At 39.9% G+C, this 26048-nt stretch overlaps 2 protein-coding genes across 8 annotated transcripts in view; one reads left to right on the top strand and one right to left on the bottom strand.

Annotated features, from left to right (window-relative positions):
• RAD51B (RAD51 paralog B) overlaps positions 1-10270 on the bottom strand; it is a 626013-nt gene extending 615743 nt beyond the window's left edge. For 2 of the 5 annotated variants that reach the window (XM_081047382.1, XM_081047384.1), the window contains exons 1-4: positions 10124-10267; positions 7076-7161; positions 5875-5988; positions 1805-1921 (exon numbers count right to left, since the gene is read on the bottom strand). In XM_081047382.1, coding sequence (XP_080903508.1) covers positions 1805-1921; positions 5875-5988; positions 7076-7159 — 315 coding nt within the window. In that variant the 5' untranslated portion in view covers positions 7160-7161; positions 10124-10267. Of the gene's footprint in view, positions 1-1804; positions 1922-5874; positions 5989-7075; positions 7162-10123 lie in introns of all 5 variants that reach the window. The other 3 variants (XM_081047380.1, XM_081047381.1, XM_081047383.1) reach the window with 3 other exon arrangements.
• A 1132-nt stretch (positions 10271-11402) lies between these two features.
• The window catches only part of ZFYVE26 (zinc finger FYVE-type containing 26), a 60115-nt gene continuing 45469 nt past the window's right edge, over positions 11403-26048 (top strand). Inside the window, exons 1-11 of one of the 3 annotated variants that reach the window (XM_081049149.1) lie at positions 11403-11459; positions 11964-12240; positions 13978-14056; positions 16892-16981; positions 18413-18935; positions 19346-19476; positions 20076-20240; positions 20371-20459; positions 21399-21562; positions 24071-24274; positions 25292-25903. In XM_081049149.1, the coding sequence (XP_080905275.1) occupies positions 12047-12240; positions 13978-14056; positions 16892-16981; positions 18413-18935; positions 19346-19476; positions 20076-20240; positions 20371-20459; positions 21399-21562; positions 24071-24274; positions 25292-25903 (2251 nt within the window). In that variant the 5' untranslated portion in view covers positions 11403-11459; positions 11964-12046. Of the gene's footprint in view, positions 11460-11963; positions 12241-13977; positions 14057-16891; positions 16982-18412; positions 18936-19283; positions 19477-20075; positions 20241-20370; positions 20460-21398; positions 21563-24070; positions 24275-25291; positions 25904-26048 lie in introns of those variants that run through there. The other 2 variants (XM_081049150.1, XM_081049151.1) reach the window with 2 other exon arrangements.

The following is a 26048-nucleotide window of genomic DNA, read 5'->3' as shown; positions in this document are numbered from 1 at the left end:
ATCAGGGAGGAGTCCACAGTTAGTTTCAGTGGTTTTGATATTATTCTGGTTCTTATATTGGATCACAGTCTCATAAGAGTTCACAACTTACACTTGCAGGACATATTTAATCTTGTATACATAAAATATTAAAATTTTATTTTTTAATAAACAAGTAAACAAAAAACCTCCCTGTATTCAACTGGAAAAATCCCAAAAAGACCAAAGAGGCTACCTGTAGCTGAAACAGAAAGTGGAGAACTTGCCATTAATAAGCAGTCAGGGTATTTGTATTCCAATTTGTCCAAGTACGTCACGATAAAACACCTACATGACTTGGAACTACTGCTTGGATTCAGAAAAATTGATAAAAACTAAGTGAAAAAGAATTGAAAATTATTCTACAACTAAAAAAATAAGTAGTAGTTGTTCGTTAATCTTCCTTAAGGTCAGTTTTTTGCTATTTAAATAAGTTTATTACTGTGGATCACTATTGTTATTAACCTATTCCGTCACAGGTCCAACTAGATACCAGGAAAGATTCCATAAAATAGGATTCTGGCACCATCTGGTGGCAGTACCTGCAACAGCAGGTTCTCTTTTTTTTCAGATTCACTCATTCATTCATTTACCAACTATCTAATAGGCAACTACTAGGCATAGTACACACACATTTTTTAATCTTTCTTGAAAGACAGGAAATAACATAAGGTGTAGCATCTAAAACAGAATTTTAGATCTTCAAGGAAAAAAACCTACAGTTAAATGTATGACAATCAAAATGTAAGAGTCTGCTCTTGTTTAGTTTACTTAAAGTATCTATTCCCCTGGAACTCTCAGGCGAGAAGTCCCTCAGGAGTGTACTGGTAAATATAATCTATGGAGTCACCACATCGGGACCAGGAAGCACTCCAATGCAGTCTTCGAGGAAAAGAACTGTGGTGGTTTTTAAATGTCCTCAAATGTTTGACACTTCTTCTTTCAAAGGGCACAACGTAATTTCCCTTTCCTTGAACATGGGCTGGAATTAATGACTCTCTTCTAATGAAGAGAATGTGGGAGAATTCATGATGTATAACTTCCACATCTAAATCACCAAAGGCATCGGCACTTCCATCATGCCTTCTTTTGGATCACTTACCCTGGGGGAGGACATTCAAGCAGCCTTTGGAGAGCCCGCTGGGGAAGAACTGTGACCTCCCCTCAACAGCCAGCGCCCACTTGCCAGCTGTGTAAGTGAAACCCCTTGGAAGTACCGACCAGCCCCACCAAGTCCTCAGATACTGCATCCCTGGCCAATATCACCACGATAAGCCATTCCCAGAGAAACAAAATCAATAAATGTTTATTATTGTTTTAAACCACTTAGTTTTAGGGTAATTTGTTATGCAACAATATGTAACTAATATCCATCACTTCCTAAAACCAAGTTTTATCTGCAATAGGGAGTAAAAATAGCTCACGTCAGTTTAATACTACAATTTGCCCACAAGTTAATAAAATTTCAAATTTTCCTTCCTAATGCACTAAGTAGTAATCCTTTTCTAATTCTCCCAAACTGTTTCATATTATTTCATAATATTCACCACATTCTAAGTTTATTCGAAAAACAGCAACCGAAGCCGACCAATCAGTCAGCAAGGATTTTTTTGAACATCTTTTTGCAGAGCAACTGTGCTAGGTACTAGGTAGAGAACCATGCCTTTGAGGTGTTCATAGTTTGATTCAGATTAACATCCATGAAATATATGTTTTTTGACTAAATTTTTCCTCCTGGCTCTGAAGGTGACAGATCCATGACAGAAGTTCTGGAAAGTAACGGTACCTCTGTGAGGGATCCGCAAGCCACACCACCACGCAGGGCTTCATCCAAAGCAGACAGGGTTGTAGATAAGAATGCTGGCGAGAGAGCAGCAGCCCTTTGCATCTTTACCTCATAAGCCTGAACAAGAAAAAGATCGAGTTCTTTTCAACTTCCATATCTATTTGAAAACACACACCAACTCTAAACCTAAAATTTTAGCAGCTGAAACCCAATTCCATCTTTTTCCCTTCTATTATTTATTTGTGCAACAAATATTCACTCTGTGCCAGTGACTGAGCTAGATTATGGGGATATGATTTAACAGACGGAGCCCCTGCCTTCACAGTACTTACAGTCAACCATTAGGGCTAGAAACTGGGCAATTACTATACAGTTAATAAGAGACATTGTGATAGGGAAAGTGGAGACGTTATTTTGTGATCCAGTAAGGCTTCATGGAGGAGCTGGATGTCTAAGCTAAAATCTGAAATAGCTGTTAGACAGGCAAAGGAAATGTGCGTGTCCCTGCCAAAGAGACAGAATGTACAAAGATAGGTCAAGAAGCCAAGGAAGTAACAAAAACTAAAAAAAAAAAAAATAGAGTTCACTTAGAACAGTTGACAGATGGAGTGTGGTGGGGTTGTGGCAACTGATGAGGCTGGAGAAATGAACAGGGGCCAAATCATGAAGAGCCTTGTTGAAGTTTGGCTTTAATGCTGAGAGCAAGAAAGAGCAACATGATCAAAGCTGGTTTCTAAAGAATAGCTTGAAGATATGTGTGGTAGGCTGAGAAATGGACACCCCAAAAGATATCCACATCAAATCCTTGGAACCTGTGAATAAGTACCTTTTTTGTAAGAAGGATCTTTGCAGATGTGATTAATGTGATTACATGCCCACTAGCAATGTACAAGAACACTTGCCTCTTTGCAATCTCTACCATTAAAATTTTCATTTTTATCAATGAAATGAAACTATAAAAATTCACTCATTCACCATATATTCACTGTGTGCTTACTGCATGCCATACACTATATGACTGGATGTGGGAGTACAAGGGTAAACCAAACAGACACAGTTTCTACCCACTTAAAGTCTTAAATTTAATAAATATATGTCTTAAATTCAAGGTTCTTCTGCTCTGTGAGGATGTAGGAAGACCAGAATATTACTATTTATGAGCCATAAATGTGCCCCTCTTGTCTAATCTTTCTTACTGAATACTTATTTCAGTTACACCATGGATTACCGTAGAATTTTTTTAAGGCTACATTCAGGCACATAATTATTAGAAAAGCTAAGATTAAAGTCGCATGGTTTGCATCTGATTCAGAAGTGCCTGAATATTGTCTACAGTCCATCATCAGGCAACATGTAGATGGGCAAAAGGGTCTGTCAACACTAAAGTGCTTCATTTGTAAACTGTACGTGTACTTACCAGAATAATCAATTTGGTGACTCTCAAAAATAAGTAAATAAATAAAATGAACTAACAAAACAAGCCTTCAGAAATTATAGTATGTGCACAAAGGAGACAAAGTAATATTGTGATAGGACATTCCACCAGTTTTTCTTCTTTGGCGGCTGCTGCTTCTCAGATTCGTCATTGGCTATTCTCATCTTTTTAATGTTGGCTTCACTCAGGATTTGGTCTTGGGTACACGTATCTTCCTACTGTCCATACTCTCTAGGCAATTGCTCCTCCATTCCCATGGCTTTTACGATTGCATTTACATGGATGACTCCCAAAGGCGCACTTCCAGGGCAGACTGCCCCTTTGAGCTCCATGCTCATATGCGAGTATGGAACAGCCTGCTTCACATCTCTACTCAGCGTTTCACATGCACCTTAAATTCAACAAGCACTAAACTGAATTTATGATCTGCCTTCCCCAAAGCTGACCCTCTCCCAGTACTCCTTACCTCAGGAAATGGAACCACCCAGTTTCTCAATGCAAAAATCAAGGAATCATCGCTGACACTTTCCTGTACCTCACCACCACTCACAGACAATCACCGAATGCTACCCATTCTACCTCCTAAGTCTCTCTCATAGTAATTGACATTATACCCTCTGCATTAATACCACACTAATAATCCATGTCACAATCACATTCTGTTCGGAATATAGTAACAGATACCTAACTAGCCCTCACAAATATTTTCTTCCTCCTTTTCAATCACTTGTCTATATTCAAGACTGAGTTTTTTAAAACACATATTACAATATACTTTTATGGCTTCTCATTGCTCCCGGAATAAAGTCCAAAATCCTTAACATTGTCTGCAGGTCCTACTGCCATGACTCCTGCTTACTTCTCTGACTTCATCTCCTGCCATCCTCTTTCTCCCTGCTACATTCCATTCACACCAGCTTCATTTTATGACCATACCAGCACCCTGTGCTTCTCTTGACAGGGCCTTTGCATCTGCCAGTCCCATTGCCCCACTCTCTCCCTCCCCAACTCCTTTGCTTATCTCTCTCCTATCCATCCTTTAGGTTTTAGCTTAAATATCGCTTCCTTGGGGGAGCCCTTCCTGACTCATAAACTAAGTAATGTCCCCTGGTACTATGTTTTAATGCTCCTTAAACTTTTCCTTTATAGGACTCATCACTACTACAATTAACTATTTATTTATGGAATTATTTGTTTAATGTCTGACTTCTCCCACTAGACTGTAAGCTATGTGAGGGCAGGAACTTTGTCAATCTTGTTCACTACAATATCCCCAGTACCTGACAAAATACCTGATACATAGCTCACACTCAATAAATATTGGTTGAAGAAATAACTGACTAAATAAACAAATACATAAACAGACAAAAATCTTCCTTGAAGAAATGAACTAAGGCTAAGCCAATGTTGAAGGCAGGACTCAAATCTAAAGAATGCTATAAGAGTGAATGTGCAACAAAGGAGAAAGATGGATTCTTGAATTGGCATGTGGAATGATACTGAGATTGCAGCTGAAGTGGTGATGGAAGTGGAATCTAAAGTTGAGTTTCCCACCCATGTTCTCTTATTTAATTATCTAAATAGAAATATGTCATTAGCTATTGACCAAATATATAGAAAGATAGATGTCAAATTAAAAGGTTTCCCTGGTGCTTTACAGCCTTCAAAATAGTAACAGGATATTTTGAATCTAGTCACAGAATCATCTCACACTATTTTAACTCTAACTTCTCCCATAAAACAAAGTAAGTTGTCCAAAGCTACGACATCAATAACAATGCTAAGACAAGTGCCATACCTAACTCCGATTCTAATTCTCCTTCTGCCTTAAGGTATTTCTGCGTTAAGGTATTTTCCTTAGATGACAAGCTAAATCTAAACAAAAGAAAGTATTTTATCTGTTCATTGTTTCAGAAGTCTCAAATGACAATTCCAACTTCACAGAATTTCACCCTACTTTATTGCTCAGTAGTTACCAAATTTCAATATGACATAATAAGGTAAGCAATTTACAAAGCGTTGAACAGATTTTTAGGCAGCTCTCATTCTGGGAAAATAATATTTGTTCTACCATGCATAAAACCTATATTTTGAAAAGCTAAAGTCATGAGACAGAAAGTATGAAAAAACAGTATACAACTTGATGAGAACTTGTCATAAAAGACTTTAACTCTTCTCAAGAGTAAAGATAAGTTTTCAAGTATTATTTATTCAAGCAATAATCAAGGGTAAGTTCAATATATATACTTTATGATGTAGAGTAATGATGATAAAAGTTAGTATGACAGAGAAAAGGGGAATTCTAAAATTAAAAGCATATTATAATTTAACCATGAAGTCCACAAATCCCGCCCAAATAAAGAGAAAAGTGACCTTTTGAAATATCTCTATCAGCTACAGAGTACAAAACTTTCTGTTGCCTCTTCATTCCTGTAATTAGAAACCATCTCCCATGAGCTTATAAACTACATAAATTTTTCACGTGTATTCTCATTAGAGGACTAACTCTGGTGAGAGTCAATATTTCTCAGGTACTCATATTTATTTTTGCTTTTGCTTCATCCCAAAAAAGACTGTAAATATGATAATCATTTCAAAATAAAAATCATAATCAAATCATCATAAAAAAATATACCGTTTGCATCTGTGGGGCGCAGGCCCTGCTGACCATGCACAGAAGTTCATGGACACCTTGATAACTAAGGCCAGTCATCTTCACAAGCTCCGGTGGGGAAAGACATAAGAAGTTCTAAAGAGACACAAAGGGAATATTTTAAATATGTATGTATGTGCAACAAAGACATTGGAATTAAAAAGAAAATTTCAGTTGATATTGTCCATGTGTAGATAACAGTGAAATGTATTGCAGAGCAAAGATTTATGTGTTCCATATGGTATTCCCTCCTAAATATGCCTTAACTAAAAGATATGACGGTAGTCTTATAGTTATCTTATAGTTATCAAAGTTAGTTGGCATATACCAGAGGACACACCAAGTAACATCACATAGTAGCAGCAGCATACAACCCAGGTGTATATATACACTGCACTTGTGCCTGAAAGAGTTTGGGTACAAACAGATGCCCAGAAAGTGTCAGGTTGAAATGAGTTTCTCCTAAGCTATATGAGATCATTCAGAGGCAGTATCTGATCACTGAGAGGGAATAAAACTGACTATGCAATAAAATGTTAATTTTCATACTTTTAAAGGCATTTCAAAGTATGAACATGAGGGTTATTAAACGTATAATAGAAGAAGCAAAGATACCTTTAACACATGAAGCAATTTTTTCAAAATTGCCGTATGCTCTGAAAGTCTGTTTTATTAGGATTAAGTCCTAATCTAAAACCTTAAATTTCATTTAACCCAAAAGAGATTTGCTTCACTATTGTGCTTAAAAACACAATTATCTTCTCTATACATTTCTCTCTCTCCATCAATAGGAAAATAAATGATCCTATTAATTTCTCTTGCTTTCAAGAGGAATTATCCATTTTGAATACCATTTGAGTCATATTTCTCATGTAACTACAAAATTTCTTTTAAATAGGTAAAACTTCTCTCAAATCCCCAATGGCACAGGTGTACTTCACCTTAGGCCATGAGGATCCTCCCCCACAAAATACAAAAATATTGAACTTGAATAAATGAAATAATATTTGGAAGTGTAACCCTAGGGGCTCGTCTTTTAAAATTAGCCTATGTAGAAACACCATCATTTACCTTTTTTCTGTAAACCCACACTTTCAAATTTCAGATTTAAGAGTTATTAAGGTATACTTAAAATTAATTTGTACTTAAAGTTTTTCATTGGAAAAAATTAAATAAATTTTACCTGACAGGTAACAATATGATGTCTGTTCAGACGGTCACACAGCTCTTGTGATAAACCCACTCGTCTTAGTTTCCTGCTACCCATGCCTCCAGACGCAGCAAAAAAAAAAAAAAAACACTTTGAAAAAAACATCAGAAAATAGCATACGCGATAATAGCTGGCTACCATCCAAAACACTCCACAGAATAAAAAATTCTTTGAATTTCTCATGCAAAATGAAATGTATAGTATTTAAAATATTACTGATAAAGTAAGGCTATAGAATCTAATGGGGAATCTTTCTAATAGTAGAATCTTTCTATATAGGGAAGACAACTGTTTGTCAAACATGCACACAGAGAAACAAGGCAAGAATGTGCATTTCACACAATTCTTTGATACTTATATGTATATAATACCACTTCACATTTTTATAGCATCTTGAGATTTTCAATGCATTTATAAATTTTATTTGGATGTGTAACTTCAAGGCAGATTTCCAAACAGCTCTCCTAGAAAGTCTTTCCTTTCATTACACTGTATCAATAAATTTATTTAGTATCTACTCTGTATCACGCACTGTTGCTTTATATAAATTATTAGTCTTCTCAACATCCCTATAAGAAAGGTTATTGACCCCATTTTTGCATATAAGACAAAAGCCTGGCAAGCTTAGCTACCCTAATATTACCAGAAAAAGTAAATGGTAGGTCCAGAATGTGAGCTCAGAAAGTCTGACTCGGAGGTCTAGCCTCTTAACCACTACACTCTACTACGAGTCCATAATCTATTTAATTTACCCCTTTTCTATAAGTCAGAAAAACATCTTCTGAATCAAGTCAGATTGTATTATTCCAGGTGTTATTTCCAAGCTGAATTGTTGTTTATTGTACCAGCTGCCCCATTCCCACACACTATACTAGCTTCTCACATTCCCATATACTATTAAATGTCACTCTAGTTGAATCTCTCTGGGGCTAAATAAGGCTCCTGAAATAATCATCTTCCGAGAGCTAGAATAGAATCACTGTGACTCCCTTAATAATGCATGCAAAGAAACAGCCATGTATCTCCGAGATGGCAAAATATATTCTGGGTAGAATAGAAACAGGAACTCTTCATTGTTCCAGGGGATAAAGCAATATAATTATCAAAAAAGAAGTAACATTTTGGAACAAAAATATATACTGAGAATGTAGACATTTATTTCCAATACCATGGCCCAAATTTCTATTTAATATCTAAATTCTCTGAATCAGATTAGACATACGTGTATGTGTGTATCAGATTAACTGTGTGAACATCAGATTAAATCTCTCTCTCGCTCTCTCACACACACACACACACACACACACACACACACACACACACCTCTCATAAACACACACTATATCCCTTTCATTTCTCTCAATGGGAATTTGTCATTATTGATTTGTTTCCCCAATAGAAAGTTTACTAAGTGACATGTGGTATGTCATTATGTAGTGTCTTTACAGATCAGGTAATTCCAGGCAATGACGCCACTTAGACTGATAAATTCAATCAAAAAGGAGAACTGTAAACCCAAACCACCTGGACTTTAACAATGACCAACACTGCTAGCTCTGCCTTACTAGGGCCACTCCCACCACTTGTCTGGACTATTGCATAGCTTCTGCCTTACTAAAAACATCCATTCATTTGTTCACTTTTTAAGCACACACTCTGCTTAGCTCTAGGTACAAGAATAATTTAAACATATTCCCTCTCCTTTGGCAACTCACAGTAAAAGATGAAAAGAGCTATATACAAAAATAACTGCAGTCATGCAATAAATACTGTCGTTGGTATTTAAAGGTGCTATGGACAAGAAGCCCCAAACTGGCCTGCAAAAGTCAGGTCAGTGCCACAATCCTGCCAGCGATAGCTTCCTAAAAAGTTGCTCCTATCCTGTCACTCTCATCCTTTAAACTGCCCACGGAACCATTAGACCATAGGATAAATTCCACACCTCTTAGGATTGCTTTAAGACCCTTCATAAATTTGTCCCTCGTTTCTCTCTCATTTGCACATCAGATTGCAAGGCTCAGATCCTGACCTTCCCGGCAGTTACTTCACCTACCACTGTCAGGTAGTTTCCTATAAAACAAGGGTAATTTAAATATCTACACCTGTAGGAATGTAGTGACGGTTAAAGGACTTGGACAATGCCTGGCACATAATGCTCAAGGTTAACAAGCATTATCAATTCATTCAGCAAAACATCCTTTGCTGCCTCACATGACCTGCTCTCCGGCCACAACAGTGTGTAATAGATGATGCAAGCGCCATCCTGCCTCCCTGACTTTCCTCGACAAAGCCTGCCCCCAACTCAGTCTCTTCTCCAATGTGCCCATCACTTTGTACGTATTTGCCCAATAATCTTATCGATGTATTATGATGGCTTGCATGTTGGATTCTTCCACCAGACTAGAAATTTCTGCTCTGTGTTGTGTGCACGCGCTCATGTGAAGGGGGGATGAGGAAAGACATTCAACCCTGTCCTCGTCATCAAGAAAAGAAAAATCAAGTTAGATGCTAACTGAAAACCGTTAAGTAATAATAACTGCTAACATTTATTGAGCCCTTATTACGTCCCATACACTGTTCAAGCGCTTCGGATATTTTACAGATTAACGATACTGAGGCAGTGAGTAGGAACTTTCGCAAATCTAACAGCTAGCCTATGGTGAGTGCCGCACCACACGTAGTTCCGCGTCAGAGATCTGACTCCACATTGATTCCTCGCTATCATCTACCTCTCCTTCAACACCACCTGAAGGGGGGCAGACGCTAAATTTCCCCTAATCATGGGCTCCCCGACCTAAACCCCCAACTGCCCGAAGTGGGAGGGGGGTGGGCATCAAGAAGCGAAAACATTACCCCGGAATCCCTTAAAAACAGCATTTTTAACAAGGAGCTGCTTCCATGCAATCCCACAAAAAAGTCACGAAGCCCCAGATCCGCGGCAGAGTTCTTGGTAAGATCCCTATCGGCTCACGGGGGCGTGCCCTGTACCCAAGAGACTCTCCGCTTCCCCAGTATCAATACCTCGGGCCCATAGAGGAAGCAGAAAATAATGAGCGCACCCCACGTCCCCACAATTGCCCCCAAGATGAAACTTCCCGGTACCGGATCTGCAGCATCCAACTTTCAAAGTTTCCCCCACCCCTCACACAGTTCCCCGCGGAAAGCGCCACAAAGCAATAATCGAAACGCTGGTTGGCTCTTCGTCCTGGCAAACATCCAATCAGAAGTGGGCAGAGGCCCAGGTCGGCTTCGCTGCTTGCTGGGAATTGTAGTTTACGCTCTATAATATTATAATAATGAAACTAAAAATTCCAGTTTCTCAATCTAATGATTATCAAAATCTGGTGTAGGAACATCAGCAAGGAGTGTATGAAGCCAGGAGATCTTTCTTGTAATTTTTTTCTTTCTTTTGTCACCACATTTAAAAACTGCTTAATGGACCAGAGGTATGTTTTCTGGAAATAGAAGAGAATCCACCTATCATGAAAGAGGATTTGCAAGAGAGTTTTGGGGCTGTTTTGGCTTTTTTTTCACCACCCTTTGGTGAAATAGTTTGGGAAATCCTGAATAAAACTGCTCAAACCGTTGACTCAGTTTGATTATTGTATTTGCGAAAAGCTTTTGCTCATTCTTTGTTCTCAACTTCCCTGTGCATAACTCTAATTTATAATAGAGCTCCCTATATCCTAATTATTGACCTGCATCCTCAATAAACTGTGAGCTCCTTGAGGATAGGGACCACATCTTATTCAGCTTCTAAAGCCTAGCACACCGCTGAACTAACGGTTTTGGGTAAATGTTTAAATAAATGAATGGAGTTAAACAGAAGAAAATAGGAATTCAGAAGATAGGGTTCTGGGATTATAAGAGGGCCGACGTGGACAGAATTATAATGGAGGAGGATTCAGGTCTTGCTCTGGTATTCCCAAGGCCTAGCAAAGCACTATCACCGGCTGGCGCTCAGTAAATGCTGACTTCAAACGCTAGAGAGAAAAGAGAGGGAGGGAGGGGAAAGAGTCAAGGAACACAGTTATTCTGCCATCTGCTCCGCCGAACACAGAACCGAAGATGTGGAGAAGAGTTGTCAAAACTGAGAAGGATGGGCCTTGGGCAGATAGCTGATTTACTCTTTCCGAGCCTCCTTGCTTCCTTTAGACTGGGGAGGTGGCGTCACGTGACCCAAACAAACATGGCGCTTTATTTGCATCTTTCCTCCATTGACCAATAGGAGTAGCCGCTGTCAATCGTCAGCATCTCAGGCCTCCCGCCCCTGCAACCATACGATTGGAATCTGTCACCTGATTCGGCTCAAACATGGCTGCGCTGGAAACGCTTCTGCTTTGGGCCCCGGGAGCAGGTGAGTGTAAAGCACTGCGGAGAGGAAGGGGCGCTCTCTACGACCCCTGTAGGGAGCATGCATGTGCCCCAACCCCCATCGCCCTCCAGTTCTGACACAGATTCATCTCCGGATCTTCAATCCTGTGCCTTAAAGGAAAGCTCAGACTAGGGAGGTCCCTGCTGAATTTCTCATTCTTAAGGAGACGACCACCTGGGGATTTAGAGTCGGACTGGGTATAAAGTTCAGGAGAAAATACGAAAGTGGAGTTACGGGTCTGCGGCCCGGGCTAATATGACAATTAATATTAAATGAATATTGGATGCGCGTAGAGAGATGGGATCCACCCCTTGGGGAAAGGTGGAACTTTTCAAAAAAGAAGATAGTGACATGTCAAATCAGTCTTGACAACCATAATTATGAAAGTAAGTCCCGCCTTTCCCAATCAGGGTAGTACCGGTGTTGCTAGTTTCTCTAAACACAGCCCCTTTCGTTTCTTCTTACTCTGGAATATACCTTTTATAGGAGGTGCTCCACGAATGAGAAAATTGAAAATGTGTTCTGCGTAATTCATCTCTTTCTATCTCCCTGCACTCTGTGCTGGGAAAATGCACCATCCATTTGGAGAAGAGGAAACTGCTTCCCAGAAGGAGCTTTTTGGATTTTTCTGTGAGTGCCTTCGAAGAGGAGAATGGGAGCTGGCACAGGCATGTGTTCCTCAGCTACACGAGGCACAAGGGGATATCCCAAAGAAGGTGGAAAATATACTTCAGGCGCTGGTGGTGTGTCCAGATCAGCTGAGGTAAGGGATTTCTCTTCCTGCCAGAGAGTCACAGGGCTGAGACACTAGGTTCAATATTTGGGCTCTGGTCAAGTGCTTCACTCAGCCACCCCCTGAAGAATTAGCCGAGGCAGAGTGTATTTCACATGCTCTGAAATTTTACCTCCATAATACATGCCTATTACTTAATTAGTATTGGCTTTGAACTAATCATCTGCAGTTAAGCCTGGATAACAAATTGTGACTGAAACCACAATTGCTTGTTTATTACCATTAAAGTAGATGGTGGAACTGCATTGAAAATCATTTTCTTTCCCTCCAAAAAAAGCAAACCCTAGGGAGCTCTAAAAGAGGGTATATGGGGTCTAATATATGGTGATGGAAAGAGAACTGACTCTGGGTGGTGAACACACAATGTGAGATACAGATTATGTGTTACAGAATTGTACTCCTGAAATCTATGTAACTTTACTAACAATTGTCACCCTAATAAACTTTAATTTAAAAAAAAAAGCAAACCCTGTTCTCCACTTGCTTATGAAATGGAAGATGTTGTAGCTTCAACAAAGGACTAGAAGTGAATTCACTTAAAGATTTTTATTTTGAAATAATTATAGACTCACAAGAAATACAAAAATAATACAAAGAGTACCTTTTACCCAGCTTCTCCCAATTGTGGCATCTCATGTATCTATAGTACAATAGCAAAACCAGGAAATTAACATTGATACATTACTGTTAACTAGACTACAGACTGTTCAGTTTCCACCATTTTTTAAATCTGCATTCATTTTTATGTGTGTAGTTCTGTGCAATTTTACCTATCTATAAATTCCTGTAACTATCACTGTAATCAAGATACACAACTGTTTCGTAACCACAAAAAAATTCCCTCACTTCCTGGGAATACATTTTTGTATTTAGATGCCTCCCTGCCCCCTGTCAACCACTGTTCTCTAAATTTTTAATAAAGTATTCGTGGCAGTGCTAATAACAACTAGTAGTATAGGAGTTAAATGTACTGTTCAGTCTGTCCCTCATTTTTCCTTACTTTGGCAGTTATGTTATACTGTTTAAGTATTATATTAGCATGTTTAGAATGGGGACTTAAGTGATTCTTTTCTTCCTTCATTTTTTTCCCTTAAATTTGGTTTCTAGCCTGTTACTGTCTAATTTAAATTACTAACTTCAAAGAAAGTCTTATAATTTCCTACAACCCTCTTTTTAGCATTAGAGGTAAAAATAATTTTTTATCAAGTTCCTTTTTTTCTTTAAGACTACTTGATTCAGTTTCTGTTTTCAAGAATATACTTTAGATAGCTTTGCTTTTATGGTTTTCTATGTAATACTACTTTGTTTAAAAATAATAAAGACTAGATAAAGAAGTGGAGATAAGATGAAGGCTGTTTTTTATGAAAGCTGCTAGCTTTATTCTGGTCCTAGTTTTATTGATGACATATACATTTGAAAATTTCTCATTAGAACATCTTGCCTGTTCAGGATTTTTTTTAATGGGTTTCTATAAAATACATAAGTGTATTTTTTAATTAAATTTATTGGGGTGACATTGGTTAATAAAATTATACAGGTTTTAAGTATACAATTCTATAATACGTCATCTGTATATTGCATTGTGTTTTCACCACGCTTGCCTGTTCAGGTTTAAAATAGACTGAGCAGTGAAGTCTAAATCTTGGATCACAAAAAAGGTCAATAGAAACTCTTTGTTTAGAAATTCCTTCTTTTTACCCTTTTCAGATGTGGACAAGACATCAACCCTCAAAGATTAGCCTGGGTCTGGCTTCTTGTACTGGAAGAATGGTTGGCCCAGGAAAAGGTAAAGAGGTTTATATTACAAATGTTTTCCTGAGTCTGAGACTGAGAAGAACTTGAAAGTCATTGTGATAGTTTCCTTCTGTCTGTTACTTCCTTTATTATGAGGTTTATTATACTCCTCTCTCCATATTCACAATGAGAATGGCTTGAATTTTTATTGCTGTCTCCTTACCTAAATAAAATATACTCATTAATTCACTAACATACATTGGCATGTAATACCGTTTGAGGTGATACCATTTTGTTAAACACCACTGTGAGATTTGTGCCTGAACAGAATTTTACAGAAATTGGTGAGGGTGACAAGGTAGTAAATGAAGTATGAACCTCATACTACTTTATTCATGGAGAATGGGTGGAGCTGAAACTTGGTGGTTCTTCCAAAAATCTTATTTTAACTAATCCAGTGCAGTGAAATCTTATACATTTAAACCTTATTGATTAATAATTGAATAACTCACCTGAACTGAACTAAAATTTACCAAATATAAAAAAAGTGAGCAAAGTAATACTGAAAGAAAACTTGTAAGGAAGTGCTTTTCTTTTTAAAGTAAAATTGTAATTAAAAGCCTCTTTAGAATGATGTGATAATTATCAGAAATTGATATCCATTAAAAGTCTTTCTCTGAGGCAATTTGTATTAAACCTCACACTTTACGATTTAAGTGAGGAACCCCTGACTCAGAAGAGAAATGACTGGCCCAAGGTCACACCATAAAGTTAGTTGGCAGAACTATGGCTGGAGCCAAGATCTGATTTTGAGTTTCCAGACCTCTGCTTTTTCTACCTCAATGTTAGTTTTAGCTTTCAAGGGCTTAAAAGTAAGAAACCATAAATTCTATTTTGTAAATGTCTATAATGTAGCCTAATTTTCTTCTTTACTCCCCTCAGTCATCAGAATTAATTTTGTCTTTAGTTCCAGTTGTGCCTGACACTTACCCTTCTCCACAGAGCTGTCAAAAAGTGACAGAAATTACTAAACTAGTAATCCAGGCTTTAGCCACTTGTCTAGCAAAGGGAAATGACGAAAAGACTAAGAAGAAAGAGGAGCAAAATTGAAAAATAATCAACGCCAGGATAATTAAGAGTTCGCTATAGTTTCAGATCTAAGAGAAAAACTTAAGCTAAAATATTCGATAGTATCTTAAAAGAGAAAAAGAAAAAGTGTTTTATTATTACTGACTAAGGATATTTCCAGTACAAACATGGAATTTGTCAAACCAGATGAACTTTCCCCTCACTAAAGGGTATTTGCTGACTTTATGGCTGATTGGTTGCTTATTTTGTGGACAGTTGCTCAACCAGATCAGGCAGTGGATATCACTTCCCTGCTCCTTAGCCCAGACTAAGAGTTGTTCTTGTTTGTGCCAATATCTAAGATCATGTGGTCCTCAAGGCTCCAATGTCTCAGTTATTTAAACAGATGTGAGAATGTTTTAAACTTTAAACAAGGACCTCAGAGAATTTTTAAAAGTTTATATAAGGAGTACGATTTCAAGAGAGTTCTTAGAGTAGCTCTACTCCTGGAGTGGCCTTCATCTTTTAGGGACTTGCTGGCTGCCTATCCTTTTCCAGTCTCCCACCTTCTGCCAAAAGCTTCCTTTTTAATTATTAGTTGAAATAGTGATTCCATTTTCTCTTTTCTCCATCCACTTTTGCCTTCTGCCTTCTTGTAGTGATCTATGTCTGCATGTGTAAACATGGGTACAAAGATTTAACTGCAGAGATGTTCACAGCCATGCTGCTTCTAATAGCCATGCTGCTTCTGTTTCCTCAATAGAAATACTAACCTTCAGCTTCCCAGCATGAATTTTCTCCACCAACTTCCAATCACTAGCACTACACAAGTATTCAGATGGTGTAGGTGCAAGAGGGAAGGGTGTGGTGAGAACAACTATGTCTTTGGACCAAGCACAAGCTATGTTATGTTAGCCTCTGATGTGGTGAATGGCACGTGATCTTGCGCTGTCAATTCCTCTCCCACAAACACAATCCTGCAGGTGCTCCTTGCCTTGAGTTAGGGTACCTTTCAATAAAACCCAGCTTCTGGAATCTTCAACCAGCAGCATGATATACAAGTGTCTCTAATTTAAAGCAGTGTTTGTCAAGATTATTCCCAGACTACAGTTTTAGTTTTAAGAAGAAGGTAAAGGGAAGTTACTGTGAAACAAGCAGGTACAGGAAAAGTCAGAGGCTTTCTCTTCTTTTATATATTAGTCTTCTCTGGTGGTACGTCTCATCCCTTTTTCCTTTTCATGTTTAAAATAATTAGAAAATTCTTCCTAACCATTTCATCTTTAGTAAAGATTATTTTTAAAATATATATTTATGCCACAGGGTTGTTTAGAGATTAAATGAGATTTTTAAAAATACGTGAAGATATAGTACACAGTACCTGGCACATAATAAGTGTTCGGTAAACATTAGATCCCCTTTACTTTTGTTTTCAAACTTATAATGAATACCAAAATCAGGGATTTGGACCACAAAAAGATCACGTGGACCACACCCTCCCAGGCTTAGTCATGACTGGGTGTTTTGGACACTGTAAGGGAGGTTCTTGGAGAAAGACTTAAAAAAGTCACAGGAAATGAGCAAACTTTGGAGTTAGAGTGTGTGATTTAAGTATTAGTATTTAAGAGGGCTATGCATCCAAGCTTAGCTATTTTTGTTTATAAAGAAAAGTATCTCAAAACAGATCTAGGAATTTAATATATCTAGGTTAAAAGTACTTTAACAGCAGAAATAAGAGTAACTGAAGAAAAATATTTCCTTACAATTTCTTAACTAAAAACATATGCCTAATCGCTATCCTTCATTCATATGATTCTTTTAGAAGTTACTTCCAGCTGTTTTCCGGAGAAAACTTGAATTTCTTTTATTGTCAGAAGACCTCCAAGGTGACATTCCAGAAGACATCCTCAAGGTGAGAGAGGGTTCTGGAACCCTCTGCCCAGGGTCATAGGCACTCAGGCAGTTCAGCTCCCAGGGATCCAGCAGAGGCAGGTCCCCAGGAGGTTAGCTATAGTCTGTTCTCAGGCAAAACCAGGCTAGATAGAGGCGCCTCTGAGGGGAGGTTAGAATTAGGATAAACTTACCTGATTTTAGAATTCTTAGAGGTGGATTTTCTGGAAGGACTAAGTATAGCTGGGGATTAAAGACTTTTCATTGCATGGATTTTCTGGAAGGACTAAGTATAGCTGGGGATTAAAGACTTTTCATTGCATGTAAAAGGAATACATAACTTGGATTTAAACTAGGTGTTTGACTTTTTCACCATTATATGGTAGGGAATATGAAGGGAGAAAGGAACTAGTATTGTTGAACACCTCTTCTATAACAGGTGCACTGAATGTGTTATAGTTAATCCTCACAGCACATCTGGGGCCAGATTCAAACTAAGTCTTAGCTATATCTATACTTAAGTGCCTGAGGTATGCTCTGAGGCTCAGTACTTACTTATTTCATCACCCTGTCTAATTAAAGACATATTAGCAGAAGCATTTAAGGTAGGGAATGTCACTTATGTTAGGTCAAAGACTCGTGATCCTGTGACCATCTTGGAGGCAATTAATGAAGAAGCATCCCTGAGCACCAACCACGGGCATGGTGCTAAAGTACCCCCTTTTCTCCCTCTGCGCCCACCCTACAAACAAATTGTAAGGTATAGAGAGATGCTTGCCTTTAAGGGCTTAGTCTGGTTGGGGGAAGAAAGACTAATACACATGAGACAATTCTATACTAAACCATATAGTACTAATTTTCAGTGCATTGAAAGCCCAGTAAAGAGGGGAGTTGTGTGGGTTGGAGGTATTGGGGAAGATTTTGTAAAGGGATACAGAATGGACTATACCTTAAAGCATGGCTACGATTTAGATCAAGGGTTCAAAGCCAGTATGTAATTTGTTTTTAAAAATGAATTTAAATGCCTTGAGTTGGACATAATGTCTTATGCCCATTTGTTACCTGCTTGTTCTATGAGTTTGCAGTCCCTGATTTAAATCGACATAACACATTTTGGAGGCAATAAGGGGGAACAAGCTTGAAAATGAAGGCCTTGGGCAATTGAATTAATCTCTGCCTCAATGTCCTCATTTGTAAAATGAGGATAATAGTAGTATCTTCCTCTTAAGGTTGTTGTAAGGTTGTTGTAATTTGATTTTTCTGTGTAAAGAGCCTGGCACATAGTAACTACTAAAGAAGTGTTTGCTGCTACTGCTATGACACAAACACACACACACACACACACACACACACACACACACACATACAGAGAAAAGAGAAAAACATCAAGGCATACAGGTGATAACATTCTAGACACACTCACCATACATCCCTCTCTTCATCCTCTATTTAGGAGCTGTATGAGGCTTTATCACAAGATACAGTAGACCCTGTGCTTCCTGGGAAGCAGAGGCGGGAGAGCTGGACCCTCCGGCTCAGCTCAGAAGCTGTCTCTGTGCTCTGGGATCATCTGAGGCAGGCTCCCCAGGCAGTGCAGGCCCTGCTGGAGCTCCTGCTCAGGGAGGACGACGGCAACAGCCTCTGTGGCTGGCCTCTGCAGAAGGCACTGGTGGACCTCATTCGAAAGGCACTGCGAGCTTTGCCGGGCCCTGGCATTGGGTCCCCTGGGGATGTAGATGCCATTTACAGAACCCTGCAGATTCTGCGTTGCCCTGCAGAGCCACTGGGGGTTGAGCTGCGTCTCCTATGTGAAGAACTACTGGAGGCCTGCAGGACTGAGGGGAGTCCCCTGCGGGAGGAGCGGCTGCTCAGCTGCCTGCTGCACAAGGCCGGACGGGGCCTGGTATCCCTATATGGCCATACCTATGCAGAGAAGGCCACAGAAAAGCCACCAAAGGCCATATCCTCGAGAAAAGGTGTGATTCCTCTGCTGCTTCTCCTGGTGTACTGGTAATCCCATTCTGCCCGACCTTCAGGGACTTCCTCGAGGCTGGGGTTTCCATTTGCTCAGAAAGTCTAATGGGGGAGGCTAAGCATCAGACAATGAGATGTGCTTTTATTGTAAAAGCACAGATTTAGTCTAAGTTGGAGTGCTGGGGAAGAAAAGTAAAGTAATAACAATAGCATAAAGAGCTTTTCAGAAGCCACTGAGAGAAGTAGAGTCTTTAATACTATAGAAGTATAGAATGCCTGGTTTAAGTTTTTAAAAGAGTGAACTTGAACTCTCGCATCAGTTGATTTTTTTCAAATCAACTTTCACTTAGGGCTTCCACTTAGGAAAGAAGAGCTCCAGCTTCCCAGTGACCCTGTCTGGTTTGGTTTTCAGTCTCACCGGATCATCTAGACCCTGAGCGGGCAATGCTGGCCTTGTTCTCCAATCCTGACCCAGCTCAGGCTTGGAAATTGGCCTATTTCTACTGCGTGAGCAACAACAAGCACTTCCTCGAGCAGATTCTGGTAGGTCAAACGTAATTATTCTTTATCACAAAAGTACCCAGGGACTCTCTGGGTACTAGAGACTTTTTCATTCCTCATTTTTCTCGCACTCATTTATCCAGCACAAAGCCATCTAATTATTGGTGAGTCATTTGGTTCTGTCCATCCCATAGTCCCAAGGGAAAGAAGGCTTTGAGAACCACTATCATTCGTAGTTAGAACTGCAGTCATTTTATGTTGGTCTTTTGGTGGGAACTAAAATGTTAGATACGGGTGAGCTTTCTGAAGGTGTGAGGAAGAAAGGACGGTGGCAGCAATATGTTGCCTATCTGACAGGGAAATTTAATTACTCTAACCTTCTTCCAGATTGCAACTGAGCTTCAGTTTAATTCAGCAGATATTTATGAACCTAATCCTATGGGCCATGTACTATGCTAGGAGCAGGGGTTACAGCAGAAGGTCGTTCCTGCCTTCAAAGAGCTTATTGTTTAGTGAACATTTTTTGCTCAGCTGGCCACTTCTGTCATTGTCAGAAATCTCTCTGTTCTACTGAAAAACTTCTTACCCTAAGGAACTGCAAGTCCACGTAACTGCCGATAGCAGCTTTCTTTGACTTACAGGTGACAGCACTAACGCTGTTGAAAGAGGAAGACTTCCCGAGGCTGGGCTGCCTACTAGATGGAGAATTCAGGCCTCTCAGTCGACTGCTTGTACTCCTGGGCTGGACACACTGCCAGAGCCTAGGGTCCGCCAAAAGTCTGCTCCAGGCACTCCACAGGAGACAGGTAACTCTCACTCTGTAGCCCGCGCTGTTCCAGAAGTGAGTGCTGTGGGGCTTTGGGGGGAGGCGGAATGCAGGGTCCTGAAGTCGGTCAGGTGCCTGAGTCAGCATCTCTTTCTTCTATACCAACGCAGGACCAAGGCTGTGACCAGCTCCTCCGGGATGCCTGTGATGGGTTGTGGGCTCACCTGGAGGTCCTGGAGTGGTGTGTACAGCAGAGCAGGTATAGCCCTGTGCAGCCAGCCTTTTCCCACCACTGGACAGACTTATCGCTGTGCTCTGTGTATGTGACCGTTAGAAGAAATCTTCCACATAAAGGTTTTGAGTTGATGGAGTTGACCAGCAACTAATAATCATTCCAACTATCAAACCAGGAAAGAAACATGAGTAATAATTATCTTCACCATAGCCATAAGGTTATAACTAGAGGATAATTTTAGGATGACAATGGTAAAAAGAACAATAGCTCACATTTCCTGAGCACTTAATATGCCAGGCATAGCTCCAAGCCCTTTACGTGGATGATTTCTCTTAAGCCTCACAATAATCCTGTGACGTAGATACCTGTATTATCTTCATTTTAAAGACGGGGCAACTGAAGCCCAGAGGTGTTACGGCACATGCCCAAAGTGACACATGTCAATGTAGTCCACATTTTTAGTCATGTGTTATCCTAGATCACACTTTTCTTCAACAACTGCCCACTAACTGTGTGTGAGCCATGTTTCCCTGATACCTTAGCCTTAGGTCTTCCCTACTTAACGGTTCCTGTTTTGTTCTTCACCCACTTCACCAGCCCTTCCTGAACTAGAGTAGGCAGAGTGGGAAGTAGTTTATTTTGAGCCCTTGCTCAAAGTAAAGCAGAGAAGCTTGTGTCACTTCTTAGCTGGGAAAAGGACAGAAATTGGGAAGCTTCATCTGCAGGCCCTTTCTAGACCCTAAAGACGAAAAAGGCCCTTTCTAGGTAGAGCTGACTTAACGGATTTATTTCCTAGAGGGTAAATAAATGCTCTACTCTATCCCCGACCAACCAAAGATCAGGAGAAGTGAAACCTGTGGTATTATGGGCCAGAGAAAGAGAAAGAGGGAATCGAGATTCGTGTTTTTCAGTGCAATTGTGTAAACTGCCTCCCCTTCCATTCTCCCACCTTTTCCTTTTCAGCAACCCCATACCAAAGAGAGATCTCTTGTGTCATTTACATGGTGGAGACAGCCACTCAGTGCTCTACTCTCTCCATCACCTTACAAACCTTCCAGCCCTCAGGGAGGAAGATGTTCTCAAGCTCTTACAGAAGGTGCCAGCCAAGGACCTCCAGCAAGAGCATGGTGAGTTGGTGATGGAGTGACTTGGGCAAGGTTTCTTCCTAGGACAATCTCACCCAAGTTTCTTTCAGCACAGGATTTATCGAGATGAATTCTGTCAAAATGGGTAGTCTAGCAAGTGCCCTCTAAATGAGTGCTGTTTGCCCCAGTGAGATCATGGAATATAGGAACATGCCTCCTCTTTCTTGGTGAACTGTAGAAAATCCTATCAAAACAGTCCCATGGGGTAGACTGCCAAATGGCTCAGTTGGTTAGAGCGCAAGCTCTCAACAACAAGGTTGCCAGTTCAATTCCCGCATGGGATGGTGGGCTGTGCCCTCTATAACTAGATTGAAGGACAACGACTTGGAGCTGATGGGCCCTGGAAAAACACAGTGTTCCCCAATAAAAAAATTAAAAAAAATAAAAAACAGTCCCCTAGGAACCTCTGTCCTTATGGAACCTTCTCATAAACCATTAGCATACCCTCACCCCAATGAAATAATTAGGAACTGCCCCCTGAGTTCACAGCATTGTCGTTGGCAGTATTTATGCAAATTTTTGGTGAGTCTCTCCATTCTTCATAAGCTTTCTCATAGCACATTTGGGCCTTCCTTCTCTCCCATATCTTCTGTATACTCTTTTGTACAGATAAAGAGGTTTAGAAGAAAGACTTGCCTGAAACAATAGCCAAGTCTTGTTTTAATCTTAGATCTTTGCTTAATATTCAAGTCCCCATTAACAAGCTTTTTGGCTCTCAAAAATCATATCATGGTGTAGTCACAACCTGCCACACAGGCCCAGGACACTTAGCTTTGAGAAAAACAAATGTCCTTTTATAGCAGTAGATGTTGCTCAGCTTAGATGTTGCCTTGATTTACTTTGAAAAAGGACATACCACTAACTGGAAATGTGTTACTACCATGTTTCCCCGAAAATAAGACGTATCTGGACCATCAGCTCTAATGTGTCTTTTAGAGCAAAAATTAGTGTAAGACCCAGTCTGACATGACATGACATGGCATGACCCAGTCTTATATTATGTTAAAATGAGACCGGGTTTTATGTTAATTTTTGCTCCAAAAGACATATTAGAGCTGATGGTCCAGCTACATCTTATTTTCAGGGAAACACGGTACATTCTAAATTTTTTTCTGGAAAGGTAGGCAACTTGTTTGGCAGGTTTTGTAAGAGAGCTAGAACTCTCTGTTTTCTACATACAAGTACAAAAGGCTTCCAATGAAGTATTTTAAATCTGATCCCTGGTGACCCACTGGGACACACTTAGAACTTGAACTTGGAAAAGACAGCAGAGGAAAAACAGGGCTGGGATAAGGGTGAGGCAAGAGATGCATCTGACCTACAAAATTTAAGGAGCCACTAATTTTCAGAGTTGTACAAGTGCTTACAAGTCCTCGACCTGGGCAGTAATGCCATGTAGAGGCAAAGGGCATAGAACAATATTGATCTCGTTCTCCTTCTTACCTTGACCTTGGCAAAGCTGAACTTTCTAGAAGAAGTAATCACTAGGAAGCCTGTACATAAAAAGGTTTATTGCAACATCATAGTAGCCAGGCATCCCTAACTACTGCAGTGTGCTGCCCTGGAGGAATCTGGGTAGGTGAGGGATTCAGTCAGGAGAACTACATGCAGCCATCAGAAATTTAGTTTATGAAGAAGCATAATCAAATGCTTATACTATAATGGATTTTTAAAAAGTAGGAAAATTAAATAGTATAGAAAATGTCATTACACTCAATTTAGACATACACACACATACATATATGCACCCCTATCAAAACAGGTAAACCAGAACGTTAACAATGGTTGTTTTTCACTGATAGGATCATGGGCGATGTTTTTCTTTTTTGCTTTGCTACATTTAATGCTTTTTCTTTGAGCAGGTTGTACTTTTGCTATGAAAAGAATTAAAGTCAAATTAAAACGTTTAGAAACCCTATAAATATTATGGTGCCCTCTCTTCCTCCTGAAGTTCAAAATTTTTTTAAATGAGAAATTATAAATTATTAAACAAGCACAAGGAATTTCAACAGTTTGTGTTTTTTACCCAAGATATCTGCTTTGGTGCTTTCTTAAAAATATCAAATGCTTTTCAAAAAAATTTTTTTCGTTGCCGTTGTTCTCGTTACTCAATCGAAACACATTTTAAGCCTGCCTCTTAGATAATGTGGCAACTAGGGAGACTAAACATTTACTTAAAGTCTTAATTTTTCAAAAAGGAAAAACAAGATTTTAAGAAATGTAAGGAAAGGACTTGTTAAGTAGCCATGAGGGCTATGTTGAACAGACATGTAGAAGGGATGTTGGTGAGAAAAAGGAAATGGAGGGGACTGAAAATTGATGTTGAGTAGAGGAAAGGGCCAGGAAGGGACACAGCTCAAACCAACAGAAAGGAGTGCGGGTAAGAACACGTAGGGGACCTGGAAATGCAGCATCTCTTTGCTTCAGCCATACTTGCAGCCCATACCTGAAAGAACCAACTCTGAAGTTCTGCCTGTTTCTATAATGCAGATTCAGCTAATGCCTTGCTCCCTGAGCACCTGAGCCACTGTCAGAACCTGGCACTCTACCAGAGCTTCTGTGCCATGAAGTATGCCATCTATGCCCTCTGTGTGAACTCACACCAGCACACCCCGTGCCAGGAATGCAAAGACAGTCCTGCTGAGGACCCGGGGTCGGTTGTGGAACCAGTGAATGATTCTATCTCCTCTTCAGGTACAGTGCCCACCCCCATTCTCGGACATAAGCTGGTCATGACCGGTTCCAGAGAGCTCGTTGTGTGGTAACCCTTGCCCACCAGAACTGGGGAGGTGGCCCTCGGTTTTACTATGTGCAGGAATAATTTTATCCATTTATCAACCTCCGTGAATCAAAGGGACGTGGAGAAAGTGGGTGATTTGTATAAGTTCTAATGGAGTCTGATCACCTAGTGCAGTGTTTTCCAAATACTTATTTAAAACTACAATCCACAGTAAAAATAGCATTTCACATCACACTCCAGCTTATACCTAGGTATATAATTTGTATATTTACATATGTATGTGTATATGTGTATGTAAGTTATATATAAACTGAAATAAGGTTTAAGAAATAATACTTACCCTTCCAAACAGAGCATACTCTTGATTATTTTTCTGTTGTATTTTATTTTTTTAAATGTAGCCTCTAAGTCAATGTCATGGGTCACAGCCTACAGTATAAAAGACCCTATGCCCTATCCTCTCTCATTTTTCATAATAGCTGATAATTTCTTAACTTGCCTTGTGTGACTGCTGGTCAGTTATCTCTCCCTTGTAGCTTTGGAACAGACCATTACCTCTGAGCATGTCATTTTGAGCAGTAATCCTTAAGAGATCTACGTAGTCCGTGATCACCTTTAGTGTAACGATGAGTAAAAATAGAATTGAGGAATAAGAACTCTGCATGCTGCCTTCACTTCAGGAACAGAAATGTGGAGTGCTTGTCAGAGATAAAGAGTAATATAATATTTAAAAAGGAGAACAAAATAACGTGTGTTCAGTGAGCTATACTTTTAATTAAGGTAGCAAAATCCTTCTGCAATCATGAAAGGCATGGCTGGAGAGTCTTTTATTATTCTGACTGAAACTACAATTCCCTTAGTCACTAAAAAATAATTAAAGTTGTGAGAAAATTTGAGTCTGGTAAGTAGTATCTCTAATGTTTGCATTTTCTCTCTTCTCTTTCTCTGGTCTCTTATACATGCTTCTTTAGGTGCTTCAAATCTCTTCTCAACATACCTGGCCAGGTGTCAGCAGTATCTGTGCAGTGTACCTGACTCTTTGTGCCTGGAACTTCTAGAAAACATCTTCTCATTGCTCCTCATCACCTCTGCCGACCTTCATCCAGAGCCTCACCTGCCCGAGGACTATGCTGAGGAGGATGACGTTGAGGGAAAGGGCCTGCTGGGTTTGAGATCCCCATCGGAGAGCCCTCAGCACATAGCACAGCCTGAGAGGAAGTCTGAACGGGGTTCCCTAGGAGTCCCCAGGAGCTTTGCTTATACAATTCCAACCTGTCTGAAGACAGAGCCGAAAGACAGTTCCCCAGGGCCTCACGGGCACAGCTATTTGGACCTAAAGCACTTTACTAGTGGTATCAATGGGTTCCTGGCTGATGAATTTGCAATAGGGGCCTTCCTCAGGCTTCTCCAGGAGCAGCTGGATGAGCTCAGCAGTCGCACACCTGCTGAGGAGCCAAAGCTGCTGGAAGGCCAGAGCTGCGCAGGAAGCAGAGATGGACTGCAGAGCCGCCTGCACCGGTTTTCCAAAGTTCTCTCTGAGGCCCAATGGAGATACAAGGTGGTAACAAGCAACCAAGGCTCAGGTGAGAGGAGATGGCAGAACCAGTGGGTCCAGGAAATGAGGAGGGTGAAAAATCCCAGGAATGTGGGAGAGAGCAAGGAATGCATGGGAGTCACACCATAACTCGGTATATCACCATAGCAACTAGTGTCAGAACCATGTCTCAG

The sequence above is a fragment of the Rhinolophus hipposideros genome (assembly GCF_964194185.1).
Source record: "Rhinolophus hipposideros genome assembly, chromosome: 5".
Classification (NCBI taxonomy): domain Eukaryota; kingdom Metazoa; phylum Chordata; class Mammalia; order Chiroptera; family Rhinolophidae; genus Rhinolophus; species Rhinolophus hipposideros.
The sequence above is the reverse complement of the archived record's forward strand: the minus strand, read 5'-3'. Positions and strand labels throughout refer to the sequence as shown.